Raw genomic sequence first — 18,095 nt, forward strand, 5'->3', positions numbered from 1 at the left:
GGTTCCTATAGGTAGGGCTTCCCGCCCTAGGTTTAGGCTTCCTATGGGTAGGGCACTTGGAGCTAGTGTTAGGGTTCCTATGGGTAGGGCTTCCCGCCCTAGCGTTAGGGATCCTATGGGTAGGGCACTTAGAGCTAGGCTAAGGGTTCCTATGGGTAGGGCACTTGGAGCTAGTGTTAGGGTTCCTATGGGTAGGGCTTCCCGCCCTAGGGTTAGGGTTCCTATGGGTAGGGCACTTGGATCTAGTGTTAGGGTTCCTATCGGTAGGGCTTCCCGCCCTAGGGTTAGGGTTCCTATGGGTAGGGTACTTAGAGCTAGGGTTAGGGTTCCTATGGGTAGGGCCCTTGGAGCTAGGGTTAGGGTTCCTATGGGTAGGGCACTTGGAGCTAGGGTTAGTGTTCCTATAGGTAGGTCTTCCCGCCCTAGGTTTAGGCTTCCTATGGGTAGGGCACTTGGAGCTTGGGTTAGGGTTCCTAAGGGTAGGGCTAACCGCCCTAGGGTTAGGGTTCCTATGGGTAGGGCCCTTGGAGCTAGTGTTAGGGTTCGTATGGGTAGGGCACTTGGAGCTAGGGTTAGGGTTCCTATGGATAGGGCTTCCCACCCTAGGGTTAGGTTTCCTTTGGGTAGGGCACTTGGAGCTAGCGTTAGGGTTCCTATAGGTAGGCACTTGCAGCTAGGGTTAGGGTGCCTATGAGTAGGGCCCTTGGATCTAGGGTTAGGGTTCCTATGGGTAGGGCTTCCCTCCCTAGGGTTAGGGTTGCTATGGGTAGGGGCTTTGGAGCTAGGGTTAGGGTTCCTATGGGTACGGTTTCCAGCCCTAGGGTTAGGGTTCCTATGGGTAGGGGCTTTGGAGCTAGGGTTAGGGTTCCTATGGGTAGGGTTTCCAGCCCTAGGGTTAGGGTTACTATGGGTAGGGCCCTTGGAGCTAGGGTTAGGGTTCCTATGGGAAGGGCACTTGAAGCTTGGGTTAGGGTTCCTATAGGTAGGCACTTGCAGCTAGGTTTAGGGTGCCTATGAGTAGGGCCCTTGGATCTAGGGTTAGGGTTCCTATGGGTAGGGCTTCCCTCCCTAGGGTTAGGGTTCCTATAGGTAGGGCACTTGGAGCTAGGGTTAGGGTTGCTATGGGTAGGGCACTTGGAGCTAGTGTTAGGGTTCCTATGGGTTGGGCTTCCTGCCCTAGGGTTAGGGTTCCTATAGGTAGGGCACTTGGAGCTAGGGTTAGGGTTGCTATAGGGTTCCTATGGGAAGGGCACTTGAAGCTTGGGTTAGGGTTCCTATAGGTAGGCACTTGCAGCTAGGTTTAGGGTGCCTATGAGTAGGGCCCTTGGATCTAGGGTTAGGGTTCCTATGGGTAGGGCTTCCCTCCCTAGGGTTAGGGTTCCTATGTGTAGGGCACTTGGAGCTAGGTTTAGGGTTGCTATGGGTAGGGCACTTGGAGCTAGGGTTAGGGTTCCTATGGGTAGGGTCCTTGGAGCTAGGGTTCTGGTTCCTATGGGTAGGGCACTTGGAGCTAGGGTTAGTGTTCCTATAAGTAGGGCTTTCCGCCCTTGGTTTAGGCTTCCTATGGGTAGGGCACTTGAAGCTATGGTTAGGGTTCCTATGGGTAGGGCACTTGGAGCTAGGATTAGGGTTCCTTTGGGTAGGGCACTTGGAGCTAGGGTTAGGGTTCCTATGGGTAGGGCTTCCAGCCCTAGGGTTAGGCTTCCTATGGGTAGGGCACTTGGAGCTATGGTTAGGGTTGCTATAGGTAGGGCACTTGGAGCTATGGTTAGGGTTGCTATGGGTAGGGCACTTGGAGCTAGGGTTAGGGTTGCTATAGGTAGGTCACTTTGAGCTATGGTTAGGGTTGCTATGGGTAGGGCACTTGGAGCTAGAGTTAGGGTTCCTATAGGTAGGGCTTCCCGCCCTAGGTTTAGGCTTCCTATGGGTAGGGCACTTGGAGCTAGGGTTCTGGTTCCTATGGGTAGGGCACTTGGAGCTAGGGTTAGTGTTCCTATAGGTAGGGCTTCCCACCCTAGGTTTAGGCTTCCTATGGGTAGGGCACTTGGAGCTATGGTTAGGGTTCCTATGGGTAGGGCACTTGGAGCTATGGTTAGGGTTCCTATGGGTAGGGCTTCCTGCCCTAGGGTTAGGTTTCCTTTGGGTAGGGCACTTGGAGCTAGTGTTAGGGTTCCTATAGGTAGGCACTTGCAGCTAGGGTTAGGGTGCCTATGAGTAGGGCCCTTGGATCTAGGGTTAGGGTTCATATGGGTAGGGCTTCCCTCCCTAGGGTTAGGGTTCCTATAGGTAGGGCACTTGGAGCTAGGGTTAGGGTTGCTATGGGTAGGACACTTGGAGCTAGTGTTAGGGTTCCTATGGGTAGGGTTTCCCGCCCTAGGGTTAATGTTCCTATGGGTAGTGCCCTTGGAGCTAGGGTTCTGGTGCCTATGGGTAGGGCACTTGGAGCTAGGGTTAGTGTTCCTATAGGTAGGGTTTCTCGCCCTAGGTTTAGGCTTCCTATGGTTAGGGCACTTGGAGCTAGGGTTAGGGTTCCTATGGGTAGGGCTTCCCTCCCTATGGTTAGGGTTACTATGGGTAGGGTCTTGGAGCTATGGTTAGGGTTCCTATGGGAAGGGCACTTGAAGCTAGGGTTAGGGTTACTATGGGTAGGGCACTTGGAGCTAGGGTTAGCGTTCCTATGGGTAGGGCTTCCCGCCCTAGGGTTAGGGTTCCTATGGGTAGGGGCTTTGGAGCTAGGGTTAGGGTTCCTATGGGTAGGGTTTACAGCCCTAGGGTTAGGGTTCCTATGGGTAGGGCCCTTGGAGCTAGAGTTAGGATTCCTATGGGAAGGGCACTTGAAGCTTGGGTTAGGGTTCCTATAGGTAGGCACTTGCAGCTAGGGTTAGGGTTGCTATGGGTAGGGCACTTGGAGCTAGTGTTAGGGTTCCTATGGGTAGGGCACTTGGATCTAGGGTTAGGGTTCCTATGGGTAGGGCTTCCCTCCCTAGGGTTAGGGTTCCTATAGGTAGGGCACTTGGAGCTAGGGTTAGGGTTGCTATGGGTAGGGCACTTGGAGCTAGTGTTAGGGTTCCTATGGGTAGGGCTTCCTGCCCTAGGGTTAATGTTCCTATGGGTAGGGCCCTTGGAGCTAGGGTTCTGGTTCCTATGGGTAGGGCACTTGGAGCTAGGGTTAGGGTTCCTATGGGTAGGGCTTCCCTTCCTGAGGTTAGGATTACTATGGGTAGGGCCTTGGAGCTATGGTTAGGGTTCCTATGGGTAGGGCACTTGGAGCTAGGGTTAGGGTTCCTATGGGTAGGGCACTTGGAGCTAGGGTTAGGGTTCCTATGGGTAGGGCTTCCAGCCCTAGGGTTAGGCTTCCTATGGGTAGGGCACTTGGAGCTATGGTTAGGGTTGGTATAGGTAGGGCACTTGGAGCTATGGTTAGGGTTGCTATGGGTAGGGCACTTGGAGCTATGGTTAGGGTTGGTATAGGTAGGGCACTTTGACCTATGGTTAGGGTTGCTATGGGTAGGGCACTTGGAGCTAGGGTTAGGGTTCCTATAGGTAGGGCTTCCCGCCTAGGTTTAGGCTTCCTATGGGAAGGGCACTTGGAGCTAGGGTTTGGGTTCCTAAGGGTAGGGCTTCCCGCCCTAGGGTAAGGGTTCCTATGGGTAGGGCCCTTTGAGCTAGTGTTAGGGTTCCTATGGGTAGGGCACTTGGAGCTAGGGTTAGGGTTCCTATGGGTAGGATTTCACGCCCTAGGGTTAGGTTTCCTATGGGTAGGGCACTTGGAGCTAGTGTTAGGGTTCCTATGGGTAGGGCTTCTCACCCTAGGGTTAATGTTCCTATAGGTAGGGCCCTTGGAGCTAGGGTTAGGGTTCATATGGGTAGGGCACTTGGCGCTAGGGTTAGGGTGCCTATGGGAAGGGAACTTGGAGCTAGGGTTAGGGTTCCTATGGGTAGGGCTTCCCTTCCTAGGGTTAGGGTTCCTATCTGTAGGGTACTTGGAGCTATGGTTAGGTTTCCTATGAGTAGGGCACTTGGAGCTAGTATTAGGGTTCCTATTCGTAGGGCTTCCCGCCCTAGGGTTCATGTTCCTATCGGTAGGGCCCTTGGAGCTAGGGTTAGGGTTCCTATGGGTAGGGCACTTGAAGCTTGGGTTAGGGTTCCTATAGGTAGGGCACTTGCAGCTAGGGTTAGGGTTCATATGGGTAGGGCACTTGGCGCTAGGGTTAGGGTGCCTATGGGTAGGGCACTTGGCGCTAGGGTTAGGGTGCCTATGGGTAGGGCTTCCCTCCCTAGGGTTAGGGTTCCTATGTGTAGGGCATTTGGAGCTATGGTTAGGGTTGCTATGGGTATGGCACTTGGAGTTAGGCTTAGGGTTCCTATGGGTAGGGCTTCCAGCCCTAGGGTTAGGCTTCCTATGGCTAGGGCGCTTGGAGCTAGGGTTAGGGTTCCTATGGGTAGGGCCCTTGGAGCTAGGGTTCTGGTTCCTATGGCTAGGGCACTTGGAGCTAGGGTTAGGGTTCCTATGGGTAGGGATTCCCTCCCTAGGGTTAGGGTTGCTATGGGTAGGGGCCTTGGAGCTATGGTTAGGGTTCCTATGGGTAGGGCACTTGGAGCTAGGGTTAGGGTTCCTATGGGTAGGGCTTCCAGCCCTAGGGTTAGGCTTCCTATGGGTAGGGCAGTTGAAGCTAGGGTTAGGGTTCCTAATGGTAGGGCTTCCCGCCCTAGGGTTAGGGTTCCTATGCGTAGGGCCCTTGGAGCTAGTGTTAGGGTTCCTATGGGTAGTGCACTCGGAGCTAGGGTTAGGGTTCCTATGGGTAGGGCTTCCCGCCCTAGGGTTAGGTTTCCTATGGGTAGGGCAGTTGGAGCTAAGGTTCTGGTTCCTATGGGTAGGGCACTTGGAGCTAGGGTTAGGGTTCCTATAGGTAGGGCTTCCCACCCTAGGTTTAGGCTTCCTATGGGTAGGGCACTTGTAGCTAGGGTTAGGGTTCCTATGGGTAGGGCTTCCCTCCCTAGGGTTAGGGTTACTAAGGGTAGGGGCCTTGGAGCTATGGTTAGGGTTCCTATGGGTAGGTCACTTGGAGCTAGGGTTAGGGATCCTATGGGTAGGGCTTCCTGCCCTAGGGTTAGGTTTCCTATGCTTAGGGCACTTGGAGCTAGTGTTAGGGTTCCTATGGGTAGGGCTTCTCACCCTAGGGTTAATGTTCCTATGGGTAGGGCCCTTGGAGCTAGGGATAGGGTTCCTATGGGTTGGGCACTTGAAGCTTGGGTTAGGGTTCCAATAGGTAGGGCACTTGCAGCTAGGGTTAGGGTTCATATTGGTAGGGCACTTGGAGCTAGGGTTAGGGTGCCTATGAGTAGGGCCCTTGGAGCTAGGGTTAGGGTTCCTATGGGTAGGGCTTCCCTCCCTTGGGTTAGGGTTCCTATGTGTAGGGTACTTGGAGCTATGGTTAGGGTTCCTATGGGTAGGGCACTTGGAGCTAGGCTTAGGGTTCCAATGGGTAGGGCTTCCAGCCCTAGGGTTAGGCTTCCTATGTGTAGGGCACTTGGAGCTAGGCTTAGGGTTCCTATGGGTAGTGCCCTTGGAGCTAGGGTTCTGGTTCCTATGGCTAGGGCACTTGGAGCTAGGGTTAGGTTTCCTATGTGTAGGGCTTCCCTCCCTAGGGTTAGGGTTACTATGGGTAAGGGCCTTGGAGCTATGGTTAGAGTTCCTCTGGGTAGGGCACTTGGAGCTAGGGTTAGGGTTCCAATGGGTAGGGCTTCCAGCCCTAGGGTTAGGCTTCCTATGGGTAGGGCACTTGAAGCTAGGGTTAGGGTTCCTAATGGTAGGGCTTCCCGCCCTAGGGTTAGGGTTCCTATGGGTAGGGCCCTTGGAGCTTGTGTTAGGGTTCCTATGGGTAGTGCACTCGGAGCTAGGGTTAGGGTACCTATGGGTACGGCTTCCCGCCCTAGGGTTAGGTTTCCTATGGGTAGGGCAGTTGGAGCTAAGGTTCTGGTTCCTATGGGTAGGGCACTTGGAGCTAGGGTTAGGGTTCCTATGGGTAGGGCTTCCCTCCCTAGGGTTAGGGTTACTATGGGTAGGGGCCTTGGAGCTATGGTTATGGTTCCTATGGGTAGGTCACTTGGAGCTAGGGTTAGGGTTCCTATGGGTAGGGCTTCCTGCCCTAGGGTTAGGTTTCCTATGCTTAGGGCACTTGGAGCTAGTGTTAGGGTTCCTATGGGTAGGGCTTCTCACCCTAGGGTTAATGTTCCTATGGGTAGGGCCCTTGGAGCTAGGGTTAGGGTTCCTATGGGTAGGGCACTTGAAGCTTGGGTTAGGGTTCCTATAGGTAGGGCACTTGCAGCTAGGGTTAGGGTTCATATTGGTAGGGCACTTGGAGCTAGGGTTAGGGTGCCTATGAGTAGGGCCCTTGGAGCTAGGGTTAGGGTTCCTATGGGTAGGGCTTCCCTCCCTAGGGTTAGGGTTCCTATGTGTAGGGTACTTGGAGCTATGGTTAGGGTTCCTATGGGTAGGGCACTTGGAGCTAGGCTTAGGGTTCCTATGGGTAGGGCTTCCAGCCCTAGGGTTAGGCTTCCTATGGGTAGGGCACTTGGAGCTAGGCTTAGGGTTCCTATGGGTAGTGCCCTTGGAGCTAGGGTTCTGGTTCCTATGGCTAGGGCACTTGGAGCTAGGGTTAGGTTTCCTATGTGTAGGGCTTCCCTCCCTAGGGTTAGGCTTACTATGGGTAAGGGCCTTGGAGCTATGGTTAGAGTTCCTCTGGGTAGGGCACTTGGAGCTAGGGTTAGGGTTCCTATGGGTAGGGCTTCCAGCCCTAGGGTTAGGCTTCCTATGGGTAGGGCACTTGGAGCTAGGGTTAGGGTTGCTATAGGTAGGGCACTTGGAGCTAGGGTTAGGGTTGCTATGGGTAGGGCACTTGGAGCTAGGGTTACGGTTCCTATAGGTAGGGCTTCCCGCCCTAGGTTTAGGCTTCCTATGGGTAGGGCACTTGGAGCTAGGGTTAGGGTTCCTAAGGGTAGGGCTTCCCACCCTAGGGTAAGGGTTCCTATGGGTAGGGCCCTTGGAGCTAGTGTTAGGGTTCCTATGGGTAGGGCACTTGGAGCTAGGGTTAGGGTTCCTATGGGTAGGGCTTCCCGCCCTAGGGTTAGGTTTCCTATGGGTAGGGCACTTGGAGCTAGTATTAGGGTTCCTATTCGTAGGGCTTCCCGCCCTAGGGTTAATGTTCCTATGGGTAGGGCCCTTGGAGCTAGGGTTAGGGTTCCTATGGGTAGGGCACTTGAAGCTTGGGTTAGGGTTCCTATAGGTAGGGCACTTGCAGCTAGGGTTAGGGTTCATATGGGTAGGGCACTTGGCGCTAGGGTTAGGGTGCCTATGGGTAGGGCACTTGGAGCTAGGGTTAGGGTGCCTATGAGTAGGGCCCTTGGAGCTAGGGTTAGGGTTCCTATGGGTAGGGCTTCCCTCCCTAGGGTTAGGGTTCCTATGTGTAGGGCACTTGGAGCTATGGTTAGGGTTCCTATGGGTAGGGCACTTGGAGCTAGGCTTAGGGTTCCTATGGGTAGGGCTTCCAGCCCTAGGGTTAGGCTTCCTATGGGTAGGGCACTTGGAGCTAGGGTTAGGGTTCCTATGGGTAGGGCCCTTGGAGCTAGGGTTCTGGTTCCTATGGCTAGGGCACTTGGAGCTAGGGTTAGGGTTCCTATGGGTAGGGCTTCCCTCCCTAGGGTTAGGGTTGCTATGGGTAGGGGCCTTGGAGCTATGGTTAGGGTTCCTATGGGTAGGGCACTTGGACCTAGGGTTAGGGTTCCTAAGGGTAGGGCTTCCCACCCTAGGGTAAGGGTTCCTATGGGTAGGGCACTTGGAGCTAGGGTTAGGGTTCCTATGGGTAGGGCTTCCCGCCCTAGGGTTAGGTTTCCTATGGGTAGGGCACTTGGAGCAAGTGTTAGGGTTCCTATTCGTAGGGCTTCCCGCCCTAGGGTTAATGTTCCTATGGGTAGGGCCCTTGGAGCTAGGGTTAGGGTTCCTATGGGTAGGGCACTTGAAGCTTGGGTTAGGGTTCCTATAGGTAGGGCACTTGCAGCTAGGGTTAGGGTTCATATGGGTAGGGCACTTTGCGCTAGGGTTAGGGTGCCTATGGGTAGGGCACTTGGAGCTAGGGTTAGGGTGCCTATGAGTAGGGCCCTTGGAGCTAGGGTTAGGGTTCCTATGGGTAGGGCTTCCCTCCCTAGGGTTAGGGTTCCTATGTGTAGGGCACTTGGATCTATGGTTAGGGTTCCTATGGGTAGGGCACTTGGAGCTAGTGTTAGGGTTCCTATGGGTAGGGCTTCCAGCCCTAGGGTTAGGCTTCCTATGGGTAGGGCACTTGGAGCTAGGGTTAGGGTTCCTATGGGTAGGGCCCTTGGAGCTAGGGTTCTGGTTCCTATGGCTAGGGCACTTGGAGCTAGGGTTAGGCTTCCTATGGGTAGGGCACTTGGAGCTAGGGTTAGGGTTCCTATGGGTAGGGCCCTTGGAGCTAGGGTTCTGGTTCCTATGGCTAGGGCACTTGGAGCTAGGGTTAGGGTTCCTATGGGTAGGGCTTCCCTCCCTAGGGTTAGGGTTGCTATGTGTAGGGGCCTTGGAGCTATGGTTAGGGTTCCTATGGGTAGGGCACTTGGAGCTAGGGTTAGGGTTCCTATAGGTAGGGCTTCCCGCCCTAGGTTTAGGCTTCCTATGGGTAGGGCACTTGGAGCTAGGGTTAGGGTTCCTAAGGGTAGGGCTTCCCGCCCTAGGGTTAGGGTTCCTATGGGTTTGGCCCTTGGAGCTAGTGTTAGGGTTCCTATGGGTAGTGCACTTGGAGCTAGGGTTAGGGTTCCTATGGGTAGGGCTTCCCGCCCTAGGGTTAGGTTTCCTATCGGTAGGGCAGTTGGAGCTAAGGTTCTGGTTCCTATGGTTAGGGCACTTGTAGCTAGGGTTAGGGTTCCTATGGGTAGGGCTTTCCTCCCTAGGGTTAGGGTTACTATGGGTAGGGGCCTTGGAGCTATGGTTAGGGTTCCTATGGGTAGGTCACTTGGAGCTAGGGTTAGGGTTCCTATGGGTAGGGCTTCCAGCCCTAGGGTTAGGCTTCCTATGGGTAGGTCACTTGGAGCTAGTGTTAGGGTTGCTATAGGTAGGGCACTTGGAGCTATAGTTAGGGTTGCAATGGGTAGGGCACTTGGAGCTAGGGTTAGGGTTCCTATAGGTAGGGCTTCCCGCCCTAGGTTTAGGCTTCCTATGGGTAGGGCACTTGGAACTAGGGTTACGGTTCCTATGGGTAGGGCTTCCCTCCCTAGGGTTAGGGTTCCTATGGGTAGGGACCGTAGAGCTAGGGTTAGGGTTCTTATGGGTAGAGCACTTGGAGCTAGGGTTAGGGTTCCTATGGGTAGGGCTTCCCGCCCTAGGATTAGGGTTCCTATGGGTAGGGCCCTTGTAGCTAGGGTTAGGGTTCCTATGGGTAGGGCTTCCCGCCCTAGGGTTAGGCTTCCTATGGGTAGGGCCCTTTGACCTAGGGTTAGAGTTCCTATTGGTAGGGCACTTGGAGCTAGGGTTAGGGTTCCTATGGGTAGGGCACTTGGAGCTAGGGTTAGGGTTCCTATAGGTAGGGCATTTGGAGCTAGGGTTAGGGTGCCTATGGGTAGGGCACTTGGCGCTACGGTTAGGGTGCCTATGAGTAGGGCCCTTGGTGCTAGGGTTAGGGTTCCTATGGGTAGGGCTTCCCTCCCTATGGTTAGGGTTACTATGGGTAGGGGCCTTCGAGCTAGGGTTAGGGTTCTTATGGGTAGGGCACTTGGAGCTAGGGTTAGGGTTCCTATAGGTAGGGCATTTGGAGCTAGGGTTAGGGTGCCTATGGGTAGGGCACTTGGCGCTACGGTTAGGGTGCCTATGAGTAGGGCCCTTGGTGCTAGGGTTAGGGTTCCTATGGGTAGGGCTTCCCTCCCTATGGTTAGGGTTACTATGTGTAGGGGCCTTCGAGCTAGGGTTAGGGTTCTTATGGGTAGGGCACTTGGAGCTAGGGTTAGGGTTCCTATGTGTAGGTCTTCCCGCCCTAGGTTTAATAATGTAAAACTGTATGAATAAATGTGTGGAAGGCTCGGAAACTAAATATTTTTATGGAATGGAAAAAATGAAACACATTTTTTCTTGATTCTTTTTCGCTGTCAGCTCTGACCTCAGAGGAGTGAGATGATTTTGTCATTTTAGCTCACATGGTGGAAGTCTGTGCTTTCATTATAAATGTCCCAAGGTCTGTCCTTGCTGATGATCTGTGCTGGGATGCATCATATATTAAAAACCCTAAGCTCTACAGGTTGTTAGAAAATGGGATTTTTTCCCTAACAGAAAATTTTGACAAAATTGAAACCATTATTATTTTGTTGAAATTTTCCACAAGGATTTTCAAGTTTTTGCAGGAAAAAAAATCATATTGGAACAGTATGTGGTTTGTAGTTTTCTGACAACAAAACTGAAAAATTTTGAGGAAAGCAGACACTTTTTTGAAAACATTTTGTTTCTCATAGACTCATAGACTTTAAGGTCAGAAGGGACCATTATGATCATCTAGTCTGACCTCCTGCACAACGCAGGCCACAGAATCTCACCCACCCACTCCTGTAACAAACCCCTAACCTATGTCTGAGTTACTGAAGTCCTCAAATTGTGGTTTAAAGACCTCAAAGCGCAGAGAATCCTCCAGCAAGTGACCTGTGCCCCACGCTGCAGAGGAAGGGGAAAAACTCCCAGGGCCTCTGCCAATCTGCCCTGGAGGAAAATTCCTTCCCGACCTCAAATATGGAGATCAGTTAAACCCTGAGCATGTGGGCAAGACTCACCAGCCAGAACCCAGGAAAGAATTCTCTGTAGTAATTCAGATCTCATCCCATCTAACATCCCATCACAGACCAGTGAGCATATTTACCTACTAATAATCAAAGATCAATTAATTGCCAAAATTAGGCTATCCCACCATACCATCCCCTCCATTAATTTATCAAGCTTAGTCTTGAAGCCAGATATGTCTTTTGTCCCCACTACTCCCCTTGGAAGGCTGTTCCAGAACTTCACTCCTCTAATGGTTAGAAACCTTCATCTAATTTCAAGTCTAAACTTCCAAATGTCCAGTTTATATCCATTTGTTCTTGTGTCCACATTGGTACTAAGCTTAAATAATTCCTCTCCCTCCCTGATATTTATCCTTCTGATATATTTATAAAGAGCAATCATATCTCCCCTCAGCCTTCTTTTGGTTAGGCTAAACAAGCCAAGATTTTGAGTCTCCTTTCATAAGACAGGTTTTCCGTTCCTCAGAGCATCCTGGTAGCCCTTCTCTGTACCTGTTCCAATTTGAATTCATCCTTTTTAAACATTGGAGACCAGAACTGCACACAATATTCCAGATGAGATCTCACCAGTGCGTGCCTTGTATAATGGTAATAACACCTCCTTATTTTTACTGGAAATACCTTGCCTGATGCATCCCAAGACCACATTAGCTTTTTTAATGGCCATATCACATTGGCGGCTCATAATCATCCTGTGATCAACCAATACTCCGAGGTCCTTCTCTTCCTCTGTTACTTCCAACTCATGTGTCCCCAATTTATAACCAGAATTCTTGTTATTAATCCCTAAATGCATGACCTTGCACTTTTCACTATTAAGTTTCATCCTGTTACTATTACTCCAGTTTACAAGGTCATCCAAATCTTCCTGTATGATACCCCGGTCCTTCTCTGTATTAGCAATACCTCCCAGCTTTGTGTCATCCACAAACTTTATTAGCACATTCCCACTTTTTGTGCCAAGGTCAGTAATAAAAAGATTGGTCCCAAAACCGATCCCTGAGGAACTCCACTAGTAACCTCCTTCCAGCCTGACAGTTCACCTTTCAGTATGACCCATTGTAGTCTCCCCTTTAACCAGTTTCTTATCCACCTTTCAATTTTCATATTGATCCCCATCTTTTCCAATTTAGCTAATAATTCCCCATGTGGAACCGTATCAAATATCTTACTGAAATCGAGGTAAATTAGATCCACTGCGTTTCTTTTGTCTAAAAAAATCTGTTCCCTTCTCAAAGGAGATCAGATTGGTTTGGCACGACCTACCTTTTGTAAAACCATGTTGTATTTTGTCCCAATTACCATTGACCTCAATGTCCTTAACTACTTTCTCCTTCAAATTTTTTTCCAAGACCTTTCCAAGACCTTGCATACTATAGATTTCAAACTAACAGGCCTATAGTTACTCGAATCCCTTTTTTTTCCTTTCTTAAAAATAGGATCTATATTAGCAATTCTCCAGTCGTACGGTACAACCTCTGAGTTTACTGATTCATTAAAAATTCTTGCTAATGGGCTTGCAATTTCACATGCCAGTTCCTTTAATATTCTTTAATATTCTCAAAAACATTTCAACTGAAATTTTTGGAGCTGTCATATACTTCCCCTTTAAAAAATCAACACAGCGTTGCAATTAGAGAAACATTTCATTTCAGAATTTGGAGGTCTTTTTGACACTGGAAGAAAACATACATTTACAGTTTTAAAAAAAACAAAACAAAAATAGGTGTGATAATAAGGTGTTACCTGCCCAGGCATAGGATTCCCATAGTTTGTGTGTCTTCACATTTTGATAGTGCATCCAGAGAGGAACAGGCAGTACCTCTGTAGTGTTTAGAGCCTTCAAAGTCACCTGATAAACACCCTGTCACTGTATTATGATAACACAGCATTTACCAGTTAATCCTCCTGTCAATGGAGGCAATTGCAGCACATTTACTAGCTAAATACCTTGATACTGGACATGAGAGAGTATTTAACAGGTAAATCATACTCACTTTTTGGATTGTTGACTAAAGAGCATTTAACTGGATAGTGATCACAGAACACTGGATAGGTATATATCCTGTGACTGGATAATGATTATAGAATGTTTATTGGGTAAATACCCTGTTGGTGGACAGTGATTACTGAAAGGCCAGTGGATACATACCAAGTGACTGCCCAGCTACTAGGGATCCTTGAATGAGTAAACACTCTAGTAGACATTAAGGGCAAGATCAGAGTCTAAAAAGGGGGCCTTTATCCTCTTGCAATACTGTCTTTTCTGCAGTATATTGCAGTATTTCCTGGATTTAGAAAGGAATATTATACTAAAAGGCATTTTTATCACAACAGGGATCCCAAAAACCTTAGTAGGTAAATACAGTTTCATGCCCAGTGATTTCAGAGACTTTGCTGGGTAAATTTCCTGTCACTGCGAGGGATTTCAGAAGCTTTACCAGGTAAATATCCCATCACCACACTGTAATTGTAGAGGCTTCAGTGGGTTAATTATATGCTATAACAAAACAGAGATTCTGCCCCTCAAATTCTACACTGGGAGGAAGTGAGAAGCCAGGTGAATGCCAATTGTGTCAGCAACAGGAGAGGAAGAGGCAAGATCTCTGCAGTGCTGAGAGCCTGGGAAATCACAGCTGCAGCCCCCTGGAGGTTTGCTGTGACTTGGGAACCCCGCACTCCGAGGTGTCCAGAAATGTCATGGCAGAGACCACTCTCTGAAATTGTAATGTCCCGGATTATGCCACTCTCATTTTTCTGTAGCTCCTGGGAGTGAAAGGAAAGAGGAAAAAAAATAGCATGTTTTTAAAAATGGCAGGGGCTTTATTTTTCTTAATCTAGGCACAATGTGCCTCAGGTGCCATCTGACCAGGATGCATCACTAAACTTGGTCCGCTGGTTGGATCATTAGCTTCCCTGGCCTGGGTCAAGTACTGATGGGGAGTGTGACATGAAAGCTGATCCATGCCCCACGGGGGATCTATTTACCAGATGCCACACGACTCTTGGGGTTAACAATACATTTATTGGAGTGATTAGATTAGTTGGTGTCTTATTTGTAGGGTTCCCACCCAGATGAAATTGTCCTATAGGACAAAATCATGTCATATTTCTTCATTGTGACATCAGGGTAGCAAGTTGAAAGAAGATAGACGAGTGGGATTTTGATACTTTCTTGATAGAAGTGATTCTTTTTCTGATTTATGTATAAGATGACCAGTTATCCAATAGATGCACTATAATGTATATAGATACACCATATGTACCAATGCTTTTCCTGACTCATCCTAATTTCCTTGGGGTGATCTCACATCCTATAAACACTGCCTGAGGACATGCAACACTATCACTTTGTGCCAAAAGTATTGTTTCATGACATCCCACTATGACATTATGAGTGTAATATAATATCTCATTGAAAGGTGACAGGGCCAGAAAGAGTTAATTAACTCACAGACTGACCTGACCCATGGCCGAATTTTAGTGGCTGGTTAGGAAGATATATAAATGAATAGAGCTTTGAAATGCAAGTCTGCATTGTTAGAAATAGAAGGGTAGATGTTTGCTCAGGTCTTGTGATGTAAGCAAACAAGTCTTGTCTATCACTATAGCTTTGATTCAAAGATTAAAAAAAGGAGTATTAACATTTAGGAAGACACTGGAGTGAAGTAGTTTTATTGTCTATATATCTCTTTGAAGATTGTGGTAACCTGTATCTGAACTGTTTAATGGACAAATTATCCTGTGCTAATTGCCAGGATGTTTGGGATAGTTAAACCTATTGTTTTCTCAGGCCAAAAGGCTGCTGGAAATGTATAAGAACCCTGGAATACGATCCTGCTTCATCTCAGATCTGCTTTGGGTGTCAAGAAGGGGAAACCTTAAGCCGTAAGGATTGAGATCACCAGTCACTGACTGGAGTCACCCTGAATATGGACATTGGACTATAACCTATGGATTATTTCTAAAAGAACTTTTGGGAACTACAGGCTCATCTCTACTATGTATCTGAACCTCAAGAATTGAATTCAAATCTGTATGTATATGGATCTTTTAACCAACACTCTCTCTCTTTTATTTTTTAATAAATTTTAGTTTAGTTAATAAGAATTGACTATAGTGGGTATTTTGGGTAAGATCTAAGTTATAATTGAATCTGCGCATGTGGCTGATCCTTTGGGATTGGAAAAACCTTTTCTTTTATATGATGAAATAAAATTTTTAGTAATCATCATTTTCTCTGACAGGTGTGTCTGGATGGAGGCCTGAGGCTGGGTACTTTAAGGGAACTGTGTTGTTTGGACTTCTAAGTAACCAGTGAGGTACTATAGAAGCTAATCTGTGTTGGTTGGTAAATCTAAGTATTGGAATAATCACCAGCTTCTGGGGTTTGTCTGCCCCATTTTGTTTGCAATTCACCCTAACTGAGTGACCTCAGCTGGCTCCCATGGGCAGCACCATCACACCCACTATAAACATTATTATGTTTCAAGAGTTTGTCCTATCAAATAAACATGTGACAAGCCTAGCAGTGCTCAAAATAAATTCTGGGTTCTTGAACTTTCCTTCAAGCTATGGATTCAAGGGATTTTCTGATGGCTCTATGAAAATCAGGACTGTCCCACAAATTTCAAGATGAGGGGATGCTGTCTTCTGCAGGTTAGTGCTGCCTTCCTAATAACCAGCTGGGCTCAGAATTCTTTAGGAAAGAGACCACGTCTATATCTGTGCTTGTACACAATAGAACTCCACTGAAACCTCCGAGCACTACCATAGTACAAACAATTATGAACAGGACTTCTTCCTCACCATCCGGTTTCCTCACTCTTAGTAAAGTATTGAACAAATTGGACAGATATCTTCTGGGAATGGCAGATCTACTGTCTCCTGAATTACTTGATCTAGGCCACTGTCACAGGTAGGATGCCAGATTATAAAATCCACTGGTCCAATCCAGAACAGCAAGTTCTATTAACTATGTAAGCATAGTCTGTATGCTTTCCCAGGAAATACTTAGTTGAAAGATTAAATTAAAATAATAGGGTTAGAAGGGACCACAAGGGTAATCTAGTCTGACCCCCCCTGCCAAGATGCAGGATTTTTTGTGTCTAAACCATCCAAGAGAGATGGCTATGCAGCCTCCTTTTGTAAACCTCCAGGGAAGGAGCTTCCACAACCTCCCTAGGCAGTCTGTGTCATTGTCCTACTGTTTTTACAGTAAGGAAGTTTTTCCTGAGATTTAATCCAAATCTCCTATGCTGTAGTCTGAACCCATTGCCTCTTGTCCTGCCCTCTGTGGCAAGAGAGAACAACTTTTCTCCATCTTTTTATGGCAATCTTTCAAGTATTTGAAAATTGCTATCATGTCCCTCCTAAATCTCCTCTTTTCCAGACTAAACATACCCAGTTCCTTCAGCCTTTGCTAATATGGTTTGCATTCCATCCCTTTGATCATCTTTGTTACTCGCCTCTGGATACTTTCCAGTTTCTCTACATCCTTTATATACATTGGAGACCAAAATTGGACAAAGTACTGCAGCTGAGGCCTAACCAGTACCGAGTAGAGCAGTACTATCACCTCCTGTGACTTGCATGCTATGCCTCTGTTAATGCAACCTAAAATAGCATTTGCTTTTTTTGAAACAGCATTGCCATGCTGACGCATGTTGAGGTTGTGATCCACCACAGTTCCAGATCCTTCTCAGCAGTGCTGTTGTCAAGCCAGTTACCCCCATTCTGTATTTGTCGATTTGGTTTTTCTTCCCTAAGTGTAACGCCTTACATTTGTCTTTTTTGAATTTCATTTTGTTTTCTATAGCCCAGCTCTCCAATTTATCAAGACCCTTCTGAATTTTAGCTCTATCCTCCGAAGTGTTGGCAACCCCCCCTCCCGCCAGCTTTGTGTCATCTGCAATTCTGATCAGTATGCTGTCTATTCCTACATACAACACTGGACCCAGAACAGATCCCTTTGGAAGCCCACTTGAGACATCCCTCCAATCCGACACCGTTCCATTAATAGTTATTCTTTCTTTCTATGCAGTGTTTTAACCAGTTATGTATCCACTTAATAAGCTGGAGAAATGCAGCTTTGGCAGATCATTTATCAACATGTCATGTGGGACTGTGTCAAAAACATTGCTGAAGTCCATGTATATTATGTCCACTGCATTCCTCCTATCCACCAAACCAGTTACCATGTCAAAGAAGGAAATAAAACTGGTTTGGCATGATTTGTTCTTAGTAAATCCATGCTGGTTGCTAGTGACTACCTCTTTATCCTCCAGATATTTGGAAATTGAATCTTTTATTCATTGCTCTAGTAGCTTCCCAGGAATTGAAGTCAGGTGAATTGGGCTATAGTCCCCTGGCTCCTCCTTTTTCAAGATGGGCACTACATTAGCCCTTCTCCAGTCTTCCAGGACCACTCCTGTCATCTGTGAGTTTGTAAATATTATCGGCCTATTATCGCCAGTGGCTCTGAGATTCCTTCAGCTAATTCCTTCAGTATCCAGGGGTGAATAGCTTCCAGCCCCGCTGATTTGAATGAATTCAAATTGGTCAGAAGGTCTCTGACATGTTCTTTACTTATTCTGATCTGCCTATATTGATTTCCCTATATTGTCTATGGTAATTCTGCTAGGCATCTGGTCACATGTGCTAGGCATTGACAGCTCTGCTTTCCTATCATCTTCTGTTCCCAGCTCACCTTCTCCACTGAGCAGCAGACCTACACCATCCCTGATCTTTCTTTTATGTCTAACATATTTGAAGAACCCCTTCTTGTTGTCTCTAATGTTCCTTGCCAGCTGTAACTCATTCTTTTCCTTGGCTTTCCTGATTTTGTTGTATACTTCTCTGGTGACATAGTTCCGTAGCTCATCAGATGAATCCTAAGAGAGTGTCCTCTAACTAATACACAGATGAGGAGTAAGATGCATTGAAAGATTTGAGCAGAAGCACCAACAACTCATATAGCAGGGGATAGGGGTTGTCAGGATTGAGAGGCATTAGCAGAATTGTGTATGTGTAGTGCCCAGGACTGGAATAGAAGGGGGGCCACAGAATAGGATTGAGTGGCATTGGCAGAGCTGAGTGTGCAATGCGGGAGGTCCAGGGTTAAACTATCAGGGGATGGAGTAGTCAGTGAAAGTGTAAAGTGAAGTGAATACACCTGGCCCTTCCTTTACATGTGACCCAGTGGATATCAACGGAGTGCAGGTGCCATTCTGTGTGTAAGGCACTGACTCTGGTTCTGCCATGTG

General features: G+C 48.2%; 1 protein-coding gene across 1 annotated transcript in view; it reads right to left on the reverse strand.

The window, feature by feature from the left end:
• Positions 1-12,428: 12,428 nt before the first annotated feature.
• The window catches only part of LOC123349491 (putative DBH-like monooxygenase protein 2), a 37,732-nt gene continuing 32,065 nt past the window's right edge, over positions 12,429-18,095 (reverse strand). The window contains exon 13 of the mRNA XM_044987673.1: positions 12,429-13,596. Coding sequence (XP_044843608.1) covers positions 13,357-13,596 — 240 coding nt within the window. The 3' untranslated portion in view covers positions 12,429-13,356. The remainder of the gene's footprint in view (positions 13,597-18,095) is intronic.

The sequence above is a fragment of the Mauremys mutica genome, chromosome 1, assembly GCF_020497125.1.
Source record: "Mauremys mutica isolate MM-2020 ecotype Southern chromosome 1, ASM2049712v1, whole genome shotgun sequence".
In the NCBI taxonomy this organism is placed as follows: domain Eukaryota; kingdom Metazoa; phylum Chordata; order Testudines; family Geoemydidae; genus Mauremys; species Mauremys mutica.